This window comes from Strix uralensis, chromosome 2 (genome assembly GCF_047716275.1).
Source record: "Strix uralensis isolate ZFMK-TIS-50842 chromosome 2, bStrUra1, whole genome shotgun sequence".
In the NCBI taxonomy this organism is placed as follows: domain Eukaryota; kingdom Metazoa; phylum Chordata; class Aves; order Strigiformes; family Strigidae; genus Strix; species Strix uralensis.
The window spans coordinates 1,696,729-1,718,555 of record NC_133973.1 but is presented as its reverse complement, the minus strand read 5'-3'; the positions used below and the strand labels follow the sequence as shown (position 1 = coordinate 1,718,555).

The 21,827-nt window shown below is 47.3% G+C and overlaps 1 protein-coding gene across 1 annotated transcript; it reads left to right on the top strand.

Annotated features, from left to right (window-relative positions):
• The first annotated feature begins 4,616 nt into the window (after window positions 1–4,616).
• Window positions 4,617–9,889, top strand: LOC141940048 (cell surface glycoprotein CD200 receptor 1-B-like). The gene is made up of 5 exons (XM_074860816.1): window positions 4,617–4,752; window positions 5,971–6,279; window positions 7,027–7,278; window positions 8,018–8,123; window positions 8,927–9,889. Exons 1-5 carry the CDS (start codon window positions 4,617–4,619, stop codon window positions 8,943–8,945), a joined length of 822 nt encoding a protein of 273 aa, XP_074716917.1. The 3' UTR covers window positions 8,946–9,889.
• The last annotated feature ends 11,938 nt before the right edge of the window (window positions 9,890–21,827 follow it).

The following is a 21,827-nucleotide window of genomic DNA, read 5'->3' as shown; positions in this document are numbered from 1 at the left end:
AGGCGGCGGGGCCTGGCGGGGCCTGGCGGGGCCTGGCGGGGCCTGGCGGGGCCTGGCGGGGCCTGGCGGGGCCTGGCGGGGCCTGGCGGGGCCTGGCGGGGCCTGCCCTGGTGGTGATACGAGGAAATACTCACCTGCTTTGCAACTTTATTTACTTCTAGCAACTTATAATGATTTCTGAATATTGCTTCATAATCCTGCTTGCCCAGACTGTTCTGTGGAAGCTTACCAAGGGCTACTGCGTTCATCAAAACAAAGCAGTTTGCTGTGGAAACTTACCAAGAATTACTGTGTTCGGCAAAAATGTTTCTTTTCCTTGGAAAGCAGATGTGCTCTAATTAGTTTAGTCTTGGTAATGAATAAGATAGCCATATACGGACGGTAGAAGTTCCATTGGTACTTTTAGATAAGATAGAATGAGTAAACCGGCTCAAAACACTCTTGTTCTTCAAGAAATTGGCCAAGAGAATCTGCACATGCTCCAAGGAAAAGTACAAGGCGAGGAGGACTGTGAGCCTTCCTCCAAAAGCCCCCCTGAAGACGCCCCCCAGGAGGCAATGCGCAGGCGCAAGTGCAGTTTTAAAGATTAAATTACTTACATAAAATACTAAGAAGCTCTGCATTTTCTATTTGGGGTAGGGGGGAGATGTCTCTTTCCTCAAGAAGGAATTCAAAGCCACAAATCTCTCAAGGGCTGGACATTCTGAGACAAAAAAAGAGAAAATTAAAAAGTAAGAAAAAGTAAAATATGCAGTAGTGGGAAGGTTTTCTAAAAGTTCTCGAGTAAAGTAATGGAAGAGAGAGGCATTATTGTTTGTGTGGCAGCCAACGCTGCTAGTCCTAGCTGAAGAGTAGTTCCCACTAGCTTCACAAAACTGAAATTCTCTTTTTGATATTCACCTCAAATTTGATGAATCTCTTCCATTTGTACCTGGTCTGACCTCTGCTACAGAGTTTGTTTTTGCACTTCAGCCTTTGAAGAGAGCAGAAGACTGAACTACTCATTCATTTTCTCAGAGCTGGTCATTAGCACAGGAAAGTGCTGTGAATATGCAGAAGAGGAGGAAATTCTGTGTCTGAGTTAGAAACCTCTTGAATCTGGCCTGAAAAAATAGAAATAGTGCAAATAACACTGTCTGGTGAGGACACTGACAAATGAAAAATCTCCCCATGATCGGTGCAGGTGGGATGGAGAACCATGTAACCATTACATCAAGAAATGATTTGAGAAAAACTTTTGTTTCCTTAACACTGGTTGCTATGGCCATGACCAGGACCATGGTAGCAGCAGGTAGATCTTGAAATAAAGGAATTGGGAAAGAAGGAAGACAGTGCCCTGCGTTTTCTCGCCAGTCTTGCTGTGCGTCACCATCCTACAGTGATTTTATGGCAGAGACAGTCAGAATATCAGACAAAGCTACGTGAGGACACTTCTGTACTCCACATCGTTAACCAGGTTTATCAGCAGAGCGCCTGCCTTCGTGCAATCTTCATACAGTCGTATCTGTGCTAAAACAGTGCAGTGGCATGAAAAAAAAGGCTCAATGTAATTCCTGCTACAAATTTCCAAGCAAAGTACCAGCTTATGCAAGAACCTGGTGTCGCGTGGCTGAGATCCCGCAACATACCTTTGTTTTGTTTATAATAGTAATCTAGAAATGTAATCTTACTACCTCATCGATAGTTTTGGAAGTTTCTGTGGGCATAGGATCCATGCGACACAATTCAGGGGCACTGATGGCTCACGTAGCCCACAGTCCTGAGCATGACGTTGTAAGAGCTGGTGGGGATGGGCTCGTTCTGTTCCTTGCAGATCTACAACACGTTTGCTCAGATTACAGTGTTCTCTAATGATCTGCCCCAAAAGCATTTCTGATGCAGGCAAAGTGTTTATTTGATAATTTATAAATCCAGTAATAGCTTCAGCAAATGCCTTCCTCTTCACTCCCAAAAGGAAATGCCCTAGTTCAGGAATTACAAATGCTCCACTTAAAAGTTAACCCAAACTTACCCCATCAATACTAGAAAGCAACAATGAACATCCTTGAAAGTAAAATTTTCTGTTTTGAACACGATACAGTTAATCATTAAAAAAAAAAAAAAAAACTTTTCAAGGTGAGCGTTGTTGCTTGCTTTGACCAGGAGATGGGGAGGAAAGCACAGCTAGAGCCTGGGCCCTGGCAAAAGCCCTCACAGAGGGACTGCACAGCAGCAGCAGCAGGAGCAGCGCGAAGCCAACGTTTGCAAAACTCTGCTCTCCCAGGGGCTGAGCCACTCGTAACCAGTGAGCAACCACGTAGCAGCATACTCTGAAGCAGCCGGGGGGAGCTAAAACCAGCATTTGGTACCTCAGTAACTGGGAGGGAGGAGGGGGGAGGCCAAGTCCCTCTGCTGGAGGTAAGATGTACACATGGAGCCCTTACCAGGGCTCTTGCAGAATGGCAAAAAAAAGTATGGTAGCAAGCAAGAAACGTCACAAAGGAAACAGGATATCATGCAGTCGTTCATGGTACTCTACAGCTTCAAGTAAAACCGAATCTTAAAACACAGAAGTCTTCTGAGCTGAGGAAGAAACAATCTAACAGCGAAGGACACTTAAAACCAGCTGCAGGGCTGTGCTGGAGGTGGATGGAGAACCACCAGGTCCAGCAGCTGCATGGAGCACAAGGGTGCCGCGGTATTACCGTGCTGTCTGGCTCCAGCTCTAGCCTCAGACTGAGAGTTTAGGCTTCCAAAAATGAAAAAAAGCCCATCAACCTTCCTCTTGCCAAATCGCCCATGTACAACCTTTCCACTCTTCACAGCCGTGCAGTAAGTTGCTGTGCTGTGGCCAGGCTGTGATCCAAAGACTCAAAACCCAAAAGGCTAATTAAAGAAACACCAATATGATTTTCCTGCCGTCACCTTCACTATCAGAGAACAAGCAGAAACTTTAGCAAAGAATACCCCAAGCCCAAAACCATTAGGCCTCACCCCAAAGATAACTGGACTAGGTTGCATCACATGCTGTAGGGAATTCTCCCGTTTCTCAGGAGTTTTCCTGTCTTAGTTTCTAAAATGACCCTAGATTCTTCCAGGTGCCTGGGTGCATTGCTCCCAATTAAACCCCAAGTGATTATGACCCCAAAAGCTTCTGATTTTCATGACTTGGACCATTATTTTTTTGCTGCCTCTGCCATTTAGTGCTGAGCTGCGTCACCCATGGATTCTACGGCTGAAGCTCTGGTGTGTCTCGTGCTGTGGGGATCTAAACGTGGTCTTTGCATCTTGGACCTGTCCCTAAACGTGAGAAACGGTTGTTGCACTTAACCACCAAACCACCCAGCACTGAAGCAGAAGCTGTACTGAGCAAGGTGCAGGTAGCTGTCTGAAATGGTTTGACAAAGTGATTTTTGGAGAGTTTAACTGCAGCAACAACAGCCAGCAGAGAGGAAGGTTTCATTATATTGCTGCTGTTGGCTTTTCTGAATATAAGAGCTGTGAACACAGGTTGCCTAACTTTCCTTCTGACCTTACCCAGCTTTTCCTCTGAGTCACTAATGGGTGCTGTGCCTCCTTAGTTAAACAGCACCCACTGTTTGTCAGGGGGGAGAGACAGGGGTGCCTGCCTGCCAGTGATTCCCTCCATTTGTGGGTGACCTGCATCTGTTTGACCACAGAACTGAAGCCCTTCCAGGCACAGCCATGGAAATACATAAATCTGCTGCGACAGTAGTTGTGGGGGGAGAGTTCTGTTCTTAGAACAGGCAAATAGTCACCAACTCATTTCAGCTTGGTGGCTTCAAAGTTTGGGGAGGCTAACATTTTTCTGGTAAAATTAAATTCAGTGCATTAATCTCCAGGGAGGTTCATCTTCTATCTAGGGAAGCTGGCTTTGCTGGTAGAAGAAGCAGTCTTAATCGCATGGGAGGACAGACAGTAGCAGCTTGGGGAAAGGTCTTTAAGGACCTTGTAAAACTTAAGGGACTCTTCTGGCTCTAAAGAAAATCCCGTAGCTCACCACTGGAATGACCGTGAGTGTTCACTTGTGTATGTATGGGGGGAATATAGTACCAGAACAGTCTGAAAACCAAACGGAACAGTGGTGCAAAAGAAGCAACCTTGGCCTAACTGTCTGTAGATGTACTTTTATCAGAGAAAGAGAGCTGTAATATAAATGTACAATGTACCTACCTACATTCCCTCCCTTTTAGTGCCTTTTTGAGAAAAGGTCTTAGGCTGTTAGGTATGTGGAGAATGATAGAGTGGGAGGAAGAAGAATTTGTTTTAAGAGATTTTTTGGAATATGTTGAGCATCCTTTAAGTGGTAAGCTAAGAATATCCTCCCCGCAATTCCCAGTGATAAAATTCTCACTGCAAGGGAGCCAGACATGAAAAATCACACTGGTTGGATTTGGTGCAAGTTCTGCTATCAGAGTTTGTCTTCCCACAGTAACACCATACAGAAGGTCAGAAAGCAAATACCAATACCATTTCCTCTCTGTTCACCAATTCTCAGCACAGGAAGCTTTGTGCTAGGAAGAGGCACAACCACCTCTTTGTAGCTGCACTGTGGGGCTCTCAGGAGCACGGGAAGAGCAGTGACTCTGCCTGCTGAGGATCACTGGCAGGGGATGATGGGGAGCTCACAGCAAGCTGGATGGTGCAAGAAACCCACATCATCCACAAATGCAAGAGCTACTTTGGAAGCTGTCAGGAAGACCATGGACACCATTGTTCTGCTCACCATCGCTGTGGTCACAGGAGCTACAGGTACTTCTGATGGTACTTTGGTACCAACTGTCTGTTAAGGGCAGAGGAGGGAAAGAATGTATCAGAGTGATGTTGACTCAGTAGTTCTTTGGGAAAGAAAAAACCTAGGGAAGGGATATTTAAAAAGTGCTGAAGGGAATTTTGGATGGAAAACCAATAAGCTGCAAATCAAAACATTTCTAGCTGCAACCAGCTCTTTTCAGTTGTCAACCAATAAGAAGTGGAACTTGGGCTTTTCAATGATGTGATGGAAACTGAAAATTATTTTCTTGGAGTATGATAGTTTTCATGATAATTAACAGAGTTATTAAAAACATGTTTGATGGGAGGTTTTCTGATCAGTCTGAGCACCCGATCAAGCTTTACTCTTAGGTATCAGTGATTTGTCCTGAAAAATGAAGTATACTAGGATTTCATGACACTAGATTCAGATAAAAGTTGTAATAAGACTTAATGGGAAGGTTCTTTCCCCTTTCCAAACTCAGTTAAATACTTAGAAAAGCAAATGCCAGAAATATAGGATCTGCAAATGCAGCTATAACCCCTCCTCCTCCCTACCCTACATGAATACTTCTTTGCTTTTCTTCTTTGTTTTTGTCAGAACAGGTGAGGCAGGTCACAAGGCAGTGATCTTGAGTCTATCAGAGATCTCTGCATCTGACAGCAAACAGGAATGTGTTTTCTTTCCAGTTAAACGTCATACTCCTCTACTATCTCATCTGTCACCACTATAATCGGGGAAATTGGTTCATATAAGCTGTGGAGTGGCAGGGCAGACCCGTGCTTGGCGTGATTAGGAGGGCTGCTTATATCCAGCACAAAAGGGGGGTGAATGTCTTCAAACATTCATTTTTCTGCTGTACTGGGCAGTGATGCTCAGGGAAAAGCAACCTGAGAGATCTCCCCATACAGATGGACTCTGCAGCTCATTCAGACTCTGCTTCCCAGCCATGTTACTTATCCACTGTCCTAGGGAGAGGACCTTACAGAGGGAGGGAGTGTAAACAGGGGCCACTGTATGCAAACACAGCCATGAACTTGGAGATCTGTTCCTGCCTAAGAAGAGAGATGCAGCTCTTGGGCTGGCACAGACAGGGCCTCACGCTGGTGTGTAAAGTGCAGACATTTCTCTGTGACGCACAGACAAGAACTCCAAGGCTGTGAGTGACATCCCTGGGCACCTTCTCACATGTCCTTCTCCTTCTTTCTCTCCTTCAGGGAACAACAGAGTGACAGTGACAGTAGGTAGCAGCTCTGTGCTGACCTGCTCTCCCAAATCAAATATAACTATGGTAACATGGAAAATAAACCCCAAGGTTGGAGGGTCCTGCACCTTGGGGTACAGGGCTGATCAGAACAAGACAGACAGAACAAACTGCAGTGACAGCATCAACTGGAAACTCAGACCAGATTGGGATCCCACCCTTGAGATACGGCAAGTGGAAATAGCTCACGAGGGAGATTACACCTGCGAAGTCATAGCAACAGATGGGAATTTCCACAAGACGCACCACCTGACCGTGCTGGGTAAGGGACTTCTTCCTCATTTTACGGTTCTCCAGAGGACAATGTCTGGGCCTGGACATACAAAGCTCCTCACCCCATGCACCAAGGGAAGCATGCAGTAAGAAGAAGAGCTTTCTCCCTGGGATAGGAGCTCTGTTTCTGCCTCCTCTTTATTTCCCAAAACTCTTCTCCCTTCTGCTGCCCCCTTGCCCACTATCTAGTTAGAAATGAAAGTGTCAAGCAATTTCCAATATACGAACAGAGGATTCTGCATATGCTTCCAGTTACCCTGCAGAATCAATCATTAATACACTAATTTAAGAGAACTAAAGCCTGGGAGAGTAACACTTCCTAGTGCTGAGATATTCTGTAAACACAGGATGTTCTTATCCAGACAGTAAGAACAGACCCATTTCCTCATATGCTGGCCTTCAAGTACATTTTAAACCACGTGTATGATGGCTGCTTAGGACAAAAGCCTAATTCAGCCCTGCATTTGGGATAATTCCGTACCGCAGTGTCCAGGGAATCCTCCTCTAACAGTACACGGCTGTGGTAACTCACCTGAATGGGGGAGAGTTGTCCAAAAGGAGAAAAGAGGCCCAGTCTTTGTCTCCTGTGGCTCTGGCCCATGTCACTGTAATGGGATGGCACCTCCAACCTTATTCTCCTCTTTTCACTGTGTTGGTTGTGGGTAGAGAACAAGAACATCCTGCCCCAGCTGTGGCAAACTAACTCCACGCATGTCCCCTTCCTGATGCTTTGCAGCCCCCCCGAGGCTGACCCTGTACTGTGATGGCCATGGGGTCCCCGTGTGCGAGGCAGCAGCAGGGAAGCCACCTGCTCAGATCTCATGGGCCCTGGAGAGCACCTCCACCCCCAAGGAAGATGCCCATGACAACGGGACAGTGACTGTTCTCAGCAAGTTCACAGCACTCAGCACCAACAGGACTAATACCACCTGCATTGTGTCCCACCCAGCTGGGAACCAGAGCAAGTCCATAGCCTGTCGTCCCTCGGGTAAGCTTCCCTCTGTGTGTTCGGTGTTCAAAACCCCGTTTAGCCCTCTGTTCATGCACTAAGATAAATATCAGTGGCACTGGGAGGATGGCAGCAGGAACCGTGCAGCTGAGCTGAAGTTTTCAGTGAGAAATTTGTTGGTAGGAGGAAGGATAAACAAAAGCGCTGTTAGAACTGTAAAGTCCTTTGTGAAATTCTAGGAAAGGAGATGGATGTAGCAGTTTTCCTTTCTACCAGTAGAGCTGAATGGAAAGGCAGGAGTATTCAGAAGTTCATGACACAAAAAGATGCCAAGGGTATGATCACCCAGATCTATGTATTGTAATCCAGTGGTACCATTATGTCTTGCTAATTGTTGGGTTGCACATAGGTTGTGACAGGAAGACTGAAAGCCACCTTATGGCTTCCAAAGACTGGCTGGTAAGTGAAGGTTTTAGGTGTTGAAGTTGAAGAATTTGCTGGGATGCACATGCACGGCCTGCAGCTGGTCTATGGGAAGTGGTGAGAAGGAGGATTTAATTAGTGCCCACACAGCAAAAGACAAGGCTCCTCTATCAAGGGTATGGGGGGATGTTGTTATTCCCAATTCTGTGCCCAGCACTGTATTCCAGCTATGTTAGGTCATCTTCCGAAGTACAGCACGAAGAGAGCGTTCTCTAGAGGATGCCATCCTGACAGAGGCACAGGGCAAACAAACAGCCTGTGAGATGTACCTAAAAGAGCAACTCTTTCTCCTTAGAGAATATTACATGCCATCTTTGCTGTGTCATCTTCAGCCTTGCTAGTCTCCTGGTCCTACTCTTTCTGCTTGCTGTATTTCATCTCTACACCTTCTGTGATAGCAGGTATGTATGGGACATGATACACACACACACCCTTTTGGCCAGTCTTGGGGGAGTTTCGAAGGGTTTCTGGTACTAATTCACGTCAGACGCGGTCACCTCGGTATGTCCCAAACACACCAGTCCAGCACCTGCTCATGGAGGTTTGTCCGAGGTCTGTAACACCACAGCTGGGGCAGAGTGTTAGGGACCTTTTTCCTGCTGCCATACTTCTTTCAGAAGCAAAAATACAAAGGGAATGGTTAGTTTTTTCCACCTGACTGAGGGATCTGAACAGAGATTGCCAGGCTATGAAGATTAAAGACGCAGCAAAATATCTTTCTGAGCTTGGAGCCAGACTTTTGGTCCATTTTGTCCTACTCAGAGGAATGCAAGGGCCGATGTAGAAATGCAGGATGTATTATTGCATGAGAGCAGAACAGATCTGCTGTTGTAACTGCTCAGGAGCTTTGGCAGCTGTCTAGCAGCTTGGGTGATTACTCTGTCTGAACTAGCCTCTCTGTCACAGGTGCAGTTGCTGCCCAGAATTACAGTGCAAACACCACAGAGTCAGAACTAACTACTGAGTTCAAGTCACTTGAGGTCCCGCTTTGCTGGGGCTCTTGGCAGCTCTCTGTTTAGTGCTGGCTGGAGTGTGGCCAGCTCTGATCATGCTCACGTGAGATTACAGACATAAAACCTTATGTTCTTCTGTTTCTCTACAAAATAAAGGGGATGAATTCTGTTCTTACATTCCTAGAGCCCAAAATCGCATTCCCAAAACAGGGTCATCCTCACACTTATAGTATTGGTGTCTTGTTTCCTAGGACAATGAGAAACCAGTAGAAGCCAAGACATTTTCCATCTGCAGAGCTGTCTGGGCCTGTTTCTGACTCGGCACCTGAGCAGAGATGAAAGAAACTCCTGGTGTGCCTCAGTCAGCACTGTGACATGCAGCAGGGACTCACCAGTACCAAAGCCTTCGGGAGAAAGAAGCAAACATCTGCAGTGCAGCCAGTGTAACCGTGCAGAAACATGGCATGCGGGGCAGATCCTACCTGACCCTTGTCAGCTCTGTCTTCCATCATCTCTCTAGTGCAGCTACAGATGCTGTTATCACCCATCCAAGTATCAATCTTTCTTTATAAAACCAAATTAACATATATGCAATAGGAGATGAATTCATGCTGTATAAAATGAGGTCACTCCATTTCAAATACACTGTATCCTAGTATTTAAGTAGTATTTAATGTCTTATAGGATTGTGCTGGGTTTGTGTGGTGGAGGTTTTGGTGGCAGAGGAGAGGCTATAGCGGTGGCCCCTGTGAGAAGCTTCTCAGTGCTCCCCCAGCTCCAAATCAGACCCACCACTGGCCAGGGCTGACCCAATTAGCGATGGTGGCTGCGCCTCTGCGATAACGTATTTAAGAAGGGGAACCTGAGAGGGGGTGTCACGTCCCACTCAGACGAGGGAGACAAGTGACTCAGATTCGTAAACCCCCTACAGAGTGGAAAACAGTGAGACAAGGCTCAAAGTCCAGACATTTATTAACTTCCCACAATCTACTAATTGGGCAGACGATAATTGGCTAAGTATATAACGAGTTGTGGCAAGCAGTACAGTGTGCCTTGCATCACCTAATGGTAGTGAGAGACAAGGGGAAAAGGGAAGGAGGGGGATGGAGAGAATAGAGGAATAGAGATCCCAGGTCTGGGTTCCGGTGTCGATCCCACCAGCGAGGGTTCCAGGAGGCATCAGTCGTCTTTGCCTCATTTCACTCTCTGGCCACCCCCCCTCCTTACCCCCCCTCAATTTATACCCACTTTCCTTGGGTCTGTCCTTTAGATCGAGACCCACATACCTACGTATCCCGTGTCTGGGGAGGGGTAAGGTGTTTCATGGGATGATGTAATTAGCATGATCTTGTTAATCTTCATTAGCATGTTCAGGGATGTTTAATATACGTTTTGTGGATAATGAAACAAAGGTCATTCACTGGCCAGATGGCCCTTGAAATGTCACCAGGTGCCCCAGAGCAGAACCGTCCTGTCTGCACAGGGCTCCCCCCTCCAGCTGCATCCTGTGGTGTTGGGGCAGCCTGATCAGCTTCGACCTCCCCACCATCCACCCCGGGACTGGAGTTTCGTTACTTGGGAGTGTTTGAGACATTCCTTAGCTCAGAGGGCCTCCACTGTCCCCACTATCCTTTTTCTCAGGCAGTTTTTCTCAGTCTTTGTTTCTCGCAGGCCTGTTTCTTTCAGGACCTGTTTTTAAAAGTTCCCTCTCACAGGGGGTTGTTGGGACTTGTAAGGAGGCTTTACGAGGAGGACACCTGTGCAAACACTGAGGTCAGTGGAAGGAAGGAGAAGGAAGGCAGGAGGTGTGCCAGAGCAGAGACCCCCCTGTATCCCGTGGTAAGATGGGAGGGCCACCCCACCACCACCCATGGAGGTCACCAGAGGAGCAGAGATTCACCTGCAGAGGAGCCCAGGACTCTGTGGGAAGAAGCAGCCCCCACTGTTGTAGTTCAGTGCTGGGAGGAGCAACACGTGGGGGGGACCCACACCGGAGCATCTTGAGAAGATTCATCCCTTGGGGATGCAAACACACAGCAGAGAGAGTTTGTGGAGGACTGTCTGCCGTGAGAGGGACCGACATGGAGCAGGGGGAAAAATGCTGAAGAGTGCTTCTTCCCCACACCTTGGAGGAAGAAGTGGTGGACAGACTGCACCCCCCTGCCCCTGTGCTGCTGGAGGAGGTAGAAATATTGGGAATGAAACTGAGCCTGGGAAGAAGGGAGGGCTGGGAGGTGGTGTTTTTAACATATGGTATCGCTTCTCACTGTCCCATTCTCTCTGTTAAGTGTTGTTGTCGTTAGTGTTTTGAATTAAAGTGATGTTCTTTTTATTCTTCCCCTAACAAGACTGTCTTTTGCCTGTGACCATAATGGGTGAGCGACTCCTCCCTATCCTTATCTCCATTCCTGAGCTTTTTGATTCATTTTTCTCTTTCCAGCGCTGAGGGGCAGGGGGGGAGTGAAAGGCTGCGTGGCGCTCAGTTGCCCTCTGGGCTCAAACCATGACAAGGATAAAATAAATTAGAAGAAATTTTCTGTCATACTAATGAAGAGCAACCTTCCCAGGATGATCACACAGGACTGAAGCTAAATTTGAGCAACTCTTATTTTCACTATAAGAATTTTGAAGTGTTTCACCAACAGCTACAAAAAAGGGAGAAAGATAGAGAGTATTTGAGCTTGAGCAGTTATTGCTACATGAAGCACAGAAATTGTTACAATCCTGAGATCTAAGCCTCACACTCACTCTTTGTATAATCCAGAGAGCCACAGCCCACAGTACACAGCTCTCTAATATTAATTTCTTTAAACACATTTTACCGGTCCTATCACAAGGGAGCCCTTGACTTTAATCTTTCATTCTAAACATAGCTGTGCCTCTTCATTTCTTAACTTCTATTCTGAATAGACACGACTAGAGTTGAATATCATTATGCACCCGAAATTTCAAAGGAACCACAGGTATTTCCGACCCACCTCACTCCTTCAGGCTCAGCAGAAATCCAGGTCTCATTGTTGTTACTGTACAGAAGACTCTATTTCAAACTGTAATACATCTGGAGACCTTTTCCGCTTGCTCCAGTCATTCAATTTGCTAAATCTCTGCAATGAGACGTTAATGATACTCCTGTGAGATGTCAGCTTACATAAGGGCAGAAGTGGGAAGGTACTGCAGGAGCACCTTTGCTAGACACACTACCCTCTGTTTGTGTGTTTGACATGCCCAGGTTACAAAGCTGTTAGGACTGTTTAAGGTTCAAGACCATCTAAGGAACCCAAAGGTGCACAAGTCCATGCGACCCGATGAGATGCATCTGTGGCTCCTGAGATAAGTATCAGATGAAGTGTCTCAGCCACTATCCATCACATTTGAGAAGTCATGGCAGTCCAGTGAAGTTCCCGCTGACTGGAAAAAGGGAAACATAACCCCCATTTTTAAAAAGGGAAAAAAACAAGACCCGGAGAACTACAGGCCAGTCAGTCTCACCTCTGTGCCTGACAAGATCACAGAGCAGATCCTCCTGGAAACTATGCTAGGGCACATGGAAAATAAGGAGGTGATTGGTGACAGCCAACACGGCTTCACTAAGGGCAAATTGTGCCTCACAAATTTGGTGGCCTTCTGCAATGGGGTTACAGTGATGGTGGAGAAGGAAAGAGCAACTGACATCATCTACCTGGACTTGTGCAAAGCATTTGATACTGTCCCACATGACATCCTTGTCTCTAAATTGGAGAGACATGGATTTGATGGATGGACCACTCGGTGGAGAAGGGATTGGCTGGATGGTCACACTCAAAGGGTTGCAGTCAACAGCTCCATGTCCCGGTGGAGAGCAGTGAGGAGTGCTGTTCCTCAGGGCTGGGTGTTGGGACCGGCGCTGTTTAACATCTCTGTTGGTGACATGGACAGTGGGATCGAGGCACCCTCAGCAGTTTGCCGATGACACCGAGCTGTGTGGTGCAGGGACACGCTGGAGGGAAGGGATGGGCCATCCAGAGGGACCTGGACAGGCTGGAGAGGTGGGACCGTGCAAACCTCATGGAGTTCAACAAGGCCAAGGGCAAGGTCCTGCCCATGGGTCGGGACAATCCCAAGCACAAACACAGGCTGGGCGAGGAGTGGATTGAGAGCAGCCCTGAGGAGAAGGACTTGGGGGTATTAGTGGATGGAAAACTGACCATGAGCCAGCAATGTGTGCTCACAGCCCAGGAAGCCAACCGTGTGCTGGGCTGCACCCAGAGCAGTGTGGGCAGCAGGGCGAGGGGGGGGATTGTCCCCCTCTACTCCGCTCTGTGAGACCCCCCCCTGCAGTGCTGGGTCCAGCTCTGGGGGCACCAACATAGGAAGGACACGGACCTGCTCGAGTGGGTCCAGAGGAGGCCATGAAGATGCTCAGGGGGCTGGAGCAGCTCCCCTGTGAGGACAGGCTGAGAGAGTTGGGGGGTTCAGCTGGAGAAGAGAAAGGTCTGGGGAGACCTTAGAGCAGCCTCCCAGGACTGAAAGGGGCTACGGGAAAGGTGGGGAGGGACTCTTGATCAGCGGGTGTGGGGATAGGATGAGGGGTAATGGCTTTAAACTGAAAGTGGGGAGATTTAGGACATTAGGAAGAAATTCTTCCCTGTGAGGGTGGTGAGGCCCTGGCACAGGTTGCCCAGAGAAGCTGTGGCTGCCCCCTCCCTGGAAGGGTTCAAGGCCAGGTTGGATGGGGCTGTGGGCAACCTGGGCTAGTGGAAGGTGTCCCTGTCTGGGGCAGGGGGTTGGAACTAGATCATACTTAATGTCCCTTCCAACCCAAACCATTCTATGATTCTTTACTCTTCACAACCCTTTCTATCCCAGACTAAGTGTTTTAAATTAATCCCTGCCCCCCCCCCCCCCCCCCATTAGCTATTCAAGCACTTATTTAATTTTTGGGGTATCAGTTACGTAGATGTCTAGTTCTCAGCCAGCAAGCTGGGCTTAGAATTGGGGCATTAATATGTTACAGAGAAGGTAAAACACAGAAGCTAAGGTACTAAACTCCTCTGGGCATTTGGAGCTCCTTGCACAAGTGTCCACAAACCTCAGCTGTTCTGAGGGCATCAATGAATCTCAGCCAGATTTATTAGCTTTGTTGTTGTGCCTTGAGCACCCAGACCAGGTTTAAGGCTGACAACATAGGGCAGTTGCCCAGACCTCCCAGGCCAGAAAAATACCTCTCTAAGGCTGAGTTAGATAGCATTGCAAGTGCAGGGAGGAGGAGAGGGTAGAGAATAGGAAACTCCACAGCTTCCACAAAGCTGGAACATGATCCTGATCTTTGTTGTTCATTCTCTGCTTCTACCCATGACTGATCACATCTTAAGCTCTGTGAGCCTCATTTCACATCTGAACCAGCTACTGAAGGAGCTAGGGCCAAAACATCACCTAAACTTCAGTAATAAAAAAAAAATAAGCTTTTTAATCTCCACACACTAACATATAGAATATTTACGTATCTTTATACAGAAAAGGAAATGCCGTGTCGCTGCACTCCCTCCCTTGTGCAGCTTTTCTACCACTGCCTTGCTGCCCCTCACCCTTTCCTGGTGCAGCTGATAAACTGGTGTAAATCACTGCCTGGTGTGGTTTCTGCAGAATGACACCTGCAGGATGTAGACAATGATTCTGCTGGCACAGCGCTGTGAAATTGCTCCTTTCACGTTTACAGACACAGCTCCATTCCCTCCATCTGTTGTCACATATGGTTGTTCGGTCACAACAGAGTCTGAACTCTGCAGCGCTGGCAACGTGAATGAGCTCAGAGACAAGAGCTAGAATAATAAACAATTCAGAGGCTAACAAAAGTACTGCTAATTCTTTGTGGTAACCTAACTGCTTTATCAAAAGGTCAGCAAGCAGAAAACTACACTGACTTCAGCTGATATTTTTAGCTATCCTGGTAACTGAGTTTCCACAATGCACATCAACTGACTGCACACAAGTCATACTCACCTGAATCTCATCTCTGCAGCAGCTAAGCAAGCACTGAGCACCTGCACATACAAACCTACACGCAGCTTCTCCACCAGCGGCCTCATTTTATGTGCAGGTCCTGCCCTTGGGCCACAACAACCCCCTGCATGGCTACAGGGGAGGAGTGGCTGGAGCTGTCTGGAAGAGAAGGATTTGGGGGTTCTAATTGACCAGCAGCTGAACATGAGCCGGCAGTGTGACCAGGGGGCCAAGAAAGCCAACGGCATCCTGACTTGTATTAGAAATAGTGTGACCAGCAGGAGCAGGGAGGTGATAGTCCCCCTGTGCTCTGCACTGGTGAGGCCACACCTGGAGGGTTGTGTCCAGTTTTGGGCACCTCAATATGAGAGAGATCTCGAGGGGCTGGAGCGAGGGCAGAGGAGGGCAACGAGGCTGGGGAAGGGCCTGGAGAATAAATCCTGTGAGGAGAGATTGAAGGAGCTGGGACTGTTCAGTGTGAGGAGGAGAAGGTGAGGGGAGACCTCATCACTCTCTACAGCTCCCTGAAAGGACATTGTAGAGAGGTTGGTGCTGGTCTCTTCTCACAGGTGATTAGTGACAGAACGAGAGGGAACGGCTTTAAACTGCAACAGGGGAGGTTCAGACTGGACATGAGGAAAAAATGTTTCCCAGAAAGAGTGGTCAGAGAGTGGAATAGGCTGCCCAGGGAGGGGGTGGAGTCCCCATCCCTGGGTGTGTTTAAGGGCCGTTTGGATGAGCTGTTGGGGGATGTGGTGTAGGGGAGAACTTTGTAGAGTCGGGCTGAGGGTTGGACTCGATGATCCCGAGGGGCTTTTCCAACCTGAATGATTCTGTGATTCTATGTTAAGACCATCTGCAAAGCTGCAACTCTGCTTAGCTCTTACTAAGTGTGTTACAGACAAAGGGAGTACACAGAGAAGACTCATCTTCCTTTTCTCTCTTCACAAACTGCAGGTCAAGTCAAAATTTCAGAGATACGAACAAAGACGTGCCCTAAATTACCAACAGCCCACCGGTGTTGCAGTGGACATGTGCTTGTTAAGCTCTACTTACTATATTTCTTTTTCTTTTCTCCAGATTGGTCAGGTCTCCAGCCAGAAAGGAAAATATCTCACATCCTTTGTTGCAGTTTCCATTCAAATGGTTCCAGAGTCTCTCCATTTTCCATCAGGGATAAAAGAGATCAGACTCGCAAACCAGAGTCTACCGGGTTCTGTAACTCTCAAAGCCATCACAAATCCTTCTGCAGGAGGGAGAATAAGTCAACCTAAGCTTTCTGCAGTCAGAGTTTCAGCCCAGTCTCCTGGGCAACTACCGGAGCAACTAAGAACATTTCTTCCGTTCTCTCACTGGACACCCCTCTTCTTACTGGTGTGTTCACCACGTGATAATAACAGATTTGGTTGGAATGTGCTAGATTGAATTTATAGCTGTTATAGCTGTTTAGGAATTAATTGGCAGGCTTCTGTGCTTGCCAGAGGGCTTGCTTATCTTACTGTATATTAGACTCTATTGCTCATTAGTGGTTGCTTCTGCTGCTTGCTGTACTGCTTATCATCTGACTCTGCTGTGCCAGGAATATTTTGGTAACAGCAATGGTGATGTGCTTGGGCTGGCAGATGGCCAGGGCATCGCTGCTGTTTCTGTGCTGCTGCACTGGACAGGCTGGAACTCCGGTGTGAACTCGAGTTGAAGGGACTGTGACCTACAGATGAATCCACGTGGGAGCAGGACACCCTGAAGCATCTCTGACTGTGCATAAGCCCATGCCAGAGCAGGTATTCCTCAAAGCATCTGTGGTCATGGTTAGGCAGTAGTACCTCTGAAGGGATTGTAGCCCAAGGATAAGTCCACACTGGAGAAGGTACACCCCAAGCATCTGTGGCTGCAGCATGCTGCAGCAGGTACACCTTGAAGCTGTGCATGACACCATGCTGGAGCACCTCAGAGTGTCTGTGGATAAGTCCACGACCTGGCAGGTACAGCCCTGAAGGGACCGTGGCCGTGGGTAGGGCCATCTTGGTGCAGATATGCTCCTGAAAGGACTGTGGCTGTGGGTAAGGCCATGCTGGAGCAGGTACATCTCTGAAGAGCCTGCGACTCATAGGTAAGGGTCCACTTGGAGCAGGTACACCCCTAAGGGACTGTAGTCCATGGATAAGTCCAAGCCAGAACAGGGTAATGGGAAGGATTCTGGTCTGGTCCAAAGAGACCAGGGGTCGAGATTGTAATGGATATACATTTAAATTGTTCTAACCCATGATTTGCGTTGCATGTTGTAGGAAGTACTATAGCAGGAACCACCCAACCCAGTGGAGGATACACCTTACAAGCAGCAGAGCAAGTGCAGCAGTGACCCCACCTGAGCTGGCTTTGGCGCCCAGTAACTCCATGCAACACACCACCTCTCCTGTCCTGGGTGACCAGCCATAACAGATGGAGCTCAAAGTCATAGACTAAATGAACTCAGTGAAGATTTTATGGACGTTTTACAGCGGGGTGCTCAACAAACTAAGGGAATGATCTCTGTGTGTATATATCAAAGGATGGGAAGAGGAGTGGTGGTTAATGAGGATGTGTTGGATAACATGTGACATGAGCATGGTGTAAATTGTAGGGAATAAGGGGTGGAGAATGGGTTCATTTAGGCTGGGGTAGAGTTAATTTTCTTCATAGTAGCTGGTATGTGGCTATGTTTTGGGTTTGTGCTGAAAATACTGTTAATAACACAGCAATGTTTTAGTTATTTCTGAGCAGGGCTTACACAGCATCAAGGCCTTTTCTGTTTCTCACCCTGCCCCACCAACGAGCAGGCTGAGGGTGCACCAGAAGTTGAGAGGGGACACAGCCAGGACAGCTGACCCCAAGTGCCCAAAGGGATATTCCATACTATACAGCATCACGCTCAGCAATAGAAGCTGGGGGAAGGGGGATGTTCAGAGTTATGGCGTTTGTCTTCCCAAGTCACATTACACATGATGGAGCCCTGCAGAGATGGCTGAACATCTGCCTGCTATGGGAATTAGCAAATTAATTCCTTATTTTGCTTCACTTACATGCACAGCTTTTGCTTTACCTGTTAAACTTTATCTCAACCCATGAGTTTTCTCACTTTACCCTCCCAATTCTCTCGCTCATCCCAGCAGGGGGAGCGAGTAAGCAGCTTGGGGGGGCTTAGTTGCTGGCCAGGGTTAAACCATGACAGCAAGAAAAGATTGCTTACTTTTTTATTGGAGGGTTGTTTTTTTTTGTTGTTTTGTTTTTTTTTTTAAATATACCAGTTTAAAACTATTGTGTAAAGAAAGGAAAAAAAGCAACCAACTCCTAGTAGGGTGAAAAAGTTCTAACAAATTCAGAGACTGCACTAACTTTTTGCCCCCACCTCCACCCCTAAATAAGAGCTTTGTGGTCTGATTTACCACCAGACTGCCATAAGGAGTGGAAAGTAATGGCCAGGGACAGGGCAGGCGAGGACATCTGCTTAAACAGCAATACCTGCTTAGTCCTCTCAAGCACTGATGGTGGTCTGGTGTGGGAGTCGAGGTGTGTTCCAGTTAGAGGCAGTCTCTATGGTGGGAGAGAAACTGCAGAGCAGACTGCAAGGGAAGACAAAGATACTCAATTTTAAGGGCTCCTCTTGTACCTAAAGATGAATAAACAACAGATATTTCTACTTAACCACAGTTCCCCTATGCTGGCACAGCAACTTTCTGCAAAAGCAGGTTTAGAGCCCCTGTTGTTACTTTTCTGTCCTGGGGCATGTTCAGGCATTGGCCTTTAAAGAAAAGATCTCAGGTTATTAGTTTTTTTGGGGAAAGCTAGGGTCATGCCCACACAGTGCTAACACCCTGTCAGTACTGGAGGTAGAACATGTTTCTTCCAGTTCCCCAACATCTAATGTAAAGTTTATCTTCACCCAGCTGTGTGAGAAGTGAAAAGCAGAAGGCATAGTCGCTATATCTCTCTCCACATGCTTTCCCAGACTGACAGCACAGGAAGCTTGGTGCTCTGGAGAGGGATCTCCAGCTCCAAGCTAATCGTTCAGGAGCAGGCAGCTCAGGGTGAACCAGCACAGCAAATAACAGTGCTGACTACTGAGACCTCAGCAGCAAGGGTCCTCCCTACTCAGCTGAGCAAGGCAACCACTTGAGCACTAAAAAAAAGGTTGTTGGCAGGAGTTTTGTTGGAAGGATTGCATGAGCCTTCATGCTGCTTGTTACTGGAGCAATGACCAAGGCAGACTATGGTTTAGGAGCAAGTAGCTGTTGAAGGTGGAAGTCAGGGCAACATGAATAACACACTTCTTAGCTTTGTTGTACCCATGGCTAGGTAGCACGCTCGCATCAGGAACAGGGTGCTAATCAGCAGCTGGATGGAAAAATGAAGGAAGAAAATTCACTGCAGGAGCTACAATATAAGTGCGTTAGCCAGCCTTCCCCAAGAGCTGGAAGCCTTCCTGAAAAACAGGACCAGGCAGGTGGCAGCTCCCCAGATTTCTTTGTCATGAATCTACACAGCAAACTTGCAGCAGAGAAAGCATCAGAATGACCCTTTCTGGTCCTCTGCTGGATGGAAAGAGGGAAAAATAAGTGAATGTTGTGGGGAGTGTGTTTTTGTGGGGTGGGAGGTGTGTGGGAGAGAGGTGGCAGGGAGCAGCTTAGGAAAATATTCGGCTTTTGTTAGGAAAATGACAAGCCCCAAACTAGAGGTTTCCAACTACACATCGACATGTGGCAGTTGTTATTGTGGGGCTTTTTGGTGTTTGATGTAAACTGATATTTTCCCTGAGTTCAGACACTGGTCAAAAGATTTTCCTCAGAAAACCAAACAAGATTTTAAATTAGAAGATTTTAGGGAACATTTTAAGAGAGCACATTTTAAGAGAGGACAGTTGTGCACTCCAGAAGTTTAACGGAGTTCATTTCTATGAGCTTTTTTTGACGTTTTATGCTGTCACTGCAGCACATCCACTAGTGATAACATAAGCTTTAGCAGGGACTGTGTAACCAAGATAGTGACTAGACCTTCTCTGTGAGGCGGGGAGAGCAGTGGACATTCTACCTCGACTTCAAGACCATTGGCACGGCCTCCTACAACGTTCCGATAGACAAGCTGAAGTATGGGCTAGATAAGTGCACAGTGACATTGATTTAAAACTGCCTGAACAGCTGGTCCCGGGAGGGAGTGATCAGTGGCACAGAAGCCGGTTAGAGGTAAGTCTCCAGCTGTGTGCCCCAGTGGTTGTTACCTCTTCATTAACGGCCTTGACACTGGGACAGAGTGCATCCTCAGCCAATTCCCAGACAATACGAAACTGGGAGGAGTGGCTGATACACCAGAGGATTGTGCTGCCATTCAGGGGGTCCTGGACAGGCCAGAGAATTAGGATGAGGGGAATCTCATGAAGTTCAAGGGAAAATGCAAAGTCCTTCATCTGGGTAGGAATGACCTTGGGCCCCAGTCCAGGCTGGGAGCCCACCAGCTCTACAGAGGCCCTTGGGATCCTGGTGGATGCCAAGCTGACCATGAGCCAGCAACGCACCCACAGGACAAAGAATGCCAACAGCATCTTGGGCTGCATTAGGAAGAACGTTGCCAGAAGGTTGAGGGATGTGATCCTTTCTCTTTACTCAGCCCTGGTGAGGCCACATCTGCAGTGCTGAGTCCAGTGTTGGGCTCCCCAGTACAAGGAAGATATGGACTTACTGGAGGAAGTCTAGCAGAGGGCCACAAAGATGATTTAGGGATTTGAGCATCTTTCGTATGATGAGAGGCTGAGAGAGCAGGGACTGTTCAACCTAGAGAAGAGAAGGCTCAGTGGGGACAAGGTTAGTGAGCCCATCCAGGCCTTGTTTATAAAGAGAAGGCAGAAGAGTCAGCAACAGCAGATCAAGAAAACAGATACTTTTTCTTGTCTTGTCGAGTTTGACACAGCATAAGAGCTCTGGATACTACTGATGTGAGCACTTTACATTGTGCATGCAGAGAAGCTTGAATCTAAGCATTATGCTCAACTGGCAAGGGAGGAGAAGAAATTCCACCTGATATTTTTTTAATAGCACTACTAATAGGATGTACAGTAGCATTCCATGTTTTCAGAACAAGAACAGCTCCCTGAAAGCACTGAACAGAGTGTTTAGGAAAACAAAGGCCTTTATGGCTCATCGCTGTAGCACTTCTCTGGTTCACTGAAAACAAGCTGCATTTTACCTTTGATCAGCTGAGGATGCCAGTCACCACTGCCTCTCACAGCAACTGAATGTATGCCTTCTGCCATAATTCTGCTTCACCCTTTGGAGCAGCTAGCCACAAAGATCCAGAGAAGTACCTCATTATCTTCCTTGAAGCACTTCAAACACTACTTGTTCACAGAATCACAGAATCACCTAGGTTGGAAAGGACCTTGAAGATCATCTAGTCCAACCGTTAACCCAGCACTGACAGTTCCCAACTACACCAGATCCCTAAGTGCTATGTCGACCCGCCTCTTGAACACCTCCAGGGATGGGGACTCTTAAAACACTACTTGTTGCCATGATTTCCAAACAACGACAAACCAAAAGAATCCACCACCAAACCCCAGATATTTAGGAGCTGGATTGTTCCCGTGTTTTGAGGAGACTGGCTAGCGTGCACTGTTGTTTCCACAGCGATGCTTATACACGTGTTGCAATGCTCCACCCTTGCACAAAACATCAGGGCACCAGTTAAAGCAGATATTCGCCCACTTCAAACCCATTCAGGGTTACAACTGAAAACGCAGTGCAGAGGAGACCAGACAAGAATCCTGTACCAAAGACAGAGCTGGGAATATATTTATGATGGATGTTGAATTTCTGAATGCCTCGATTTTCTTCAGCCAAAAAAGTCTTTGAATTAAACATTTGGATTCAACATCTAGAAACCTTTAAGTCTTTCCTGAAGTCTTAACAACAATAAAAATGCACAGAAAATCCCCACAATGAATCAAGTGCTGTTTTGGCTCAGGTGAAACTCATTCCACCCTGAAAGGTGTTATTACTTGCTTGACACATAAGAGATTAAAGAACAGATAGTATTTCAGAACTGTTACCTTGGTTTTACACACAACAAACACATCACAAAGAACATTAGCAAGTCTATGTGGTCTCATGCACCAAGATATGAATAACCAGATTAAAAAGTATCTGG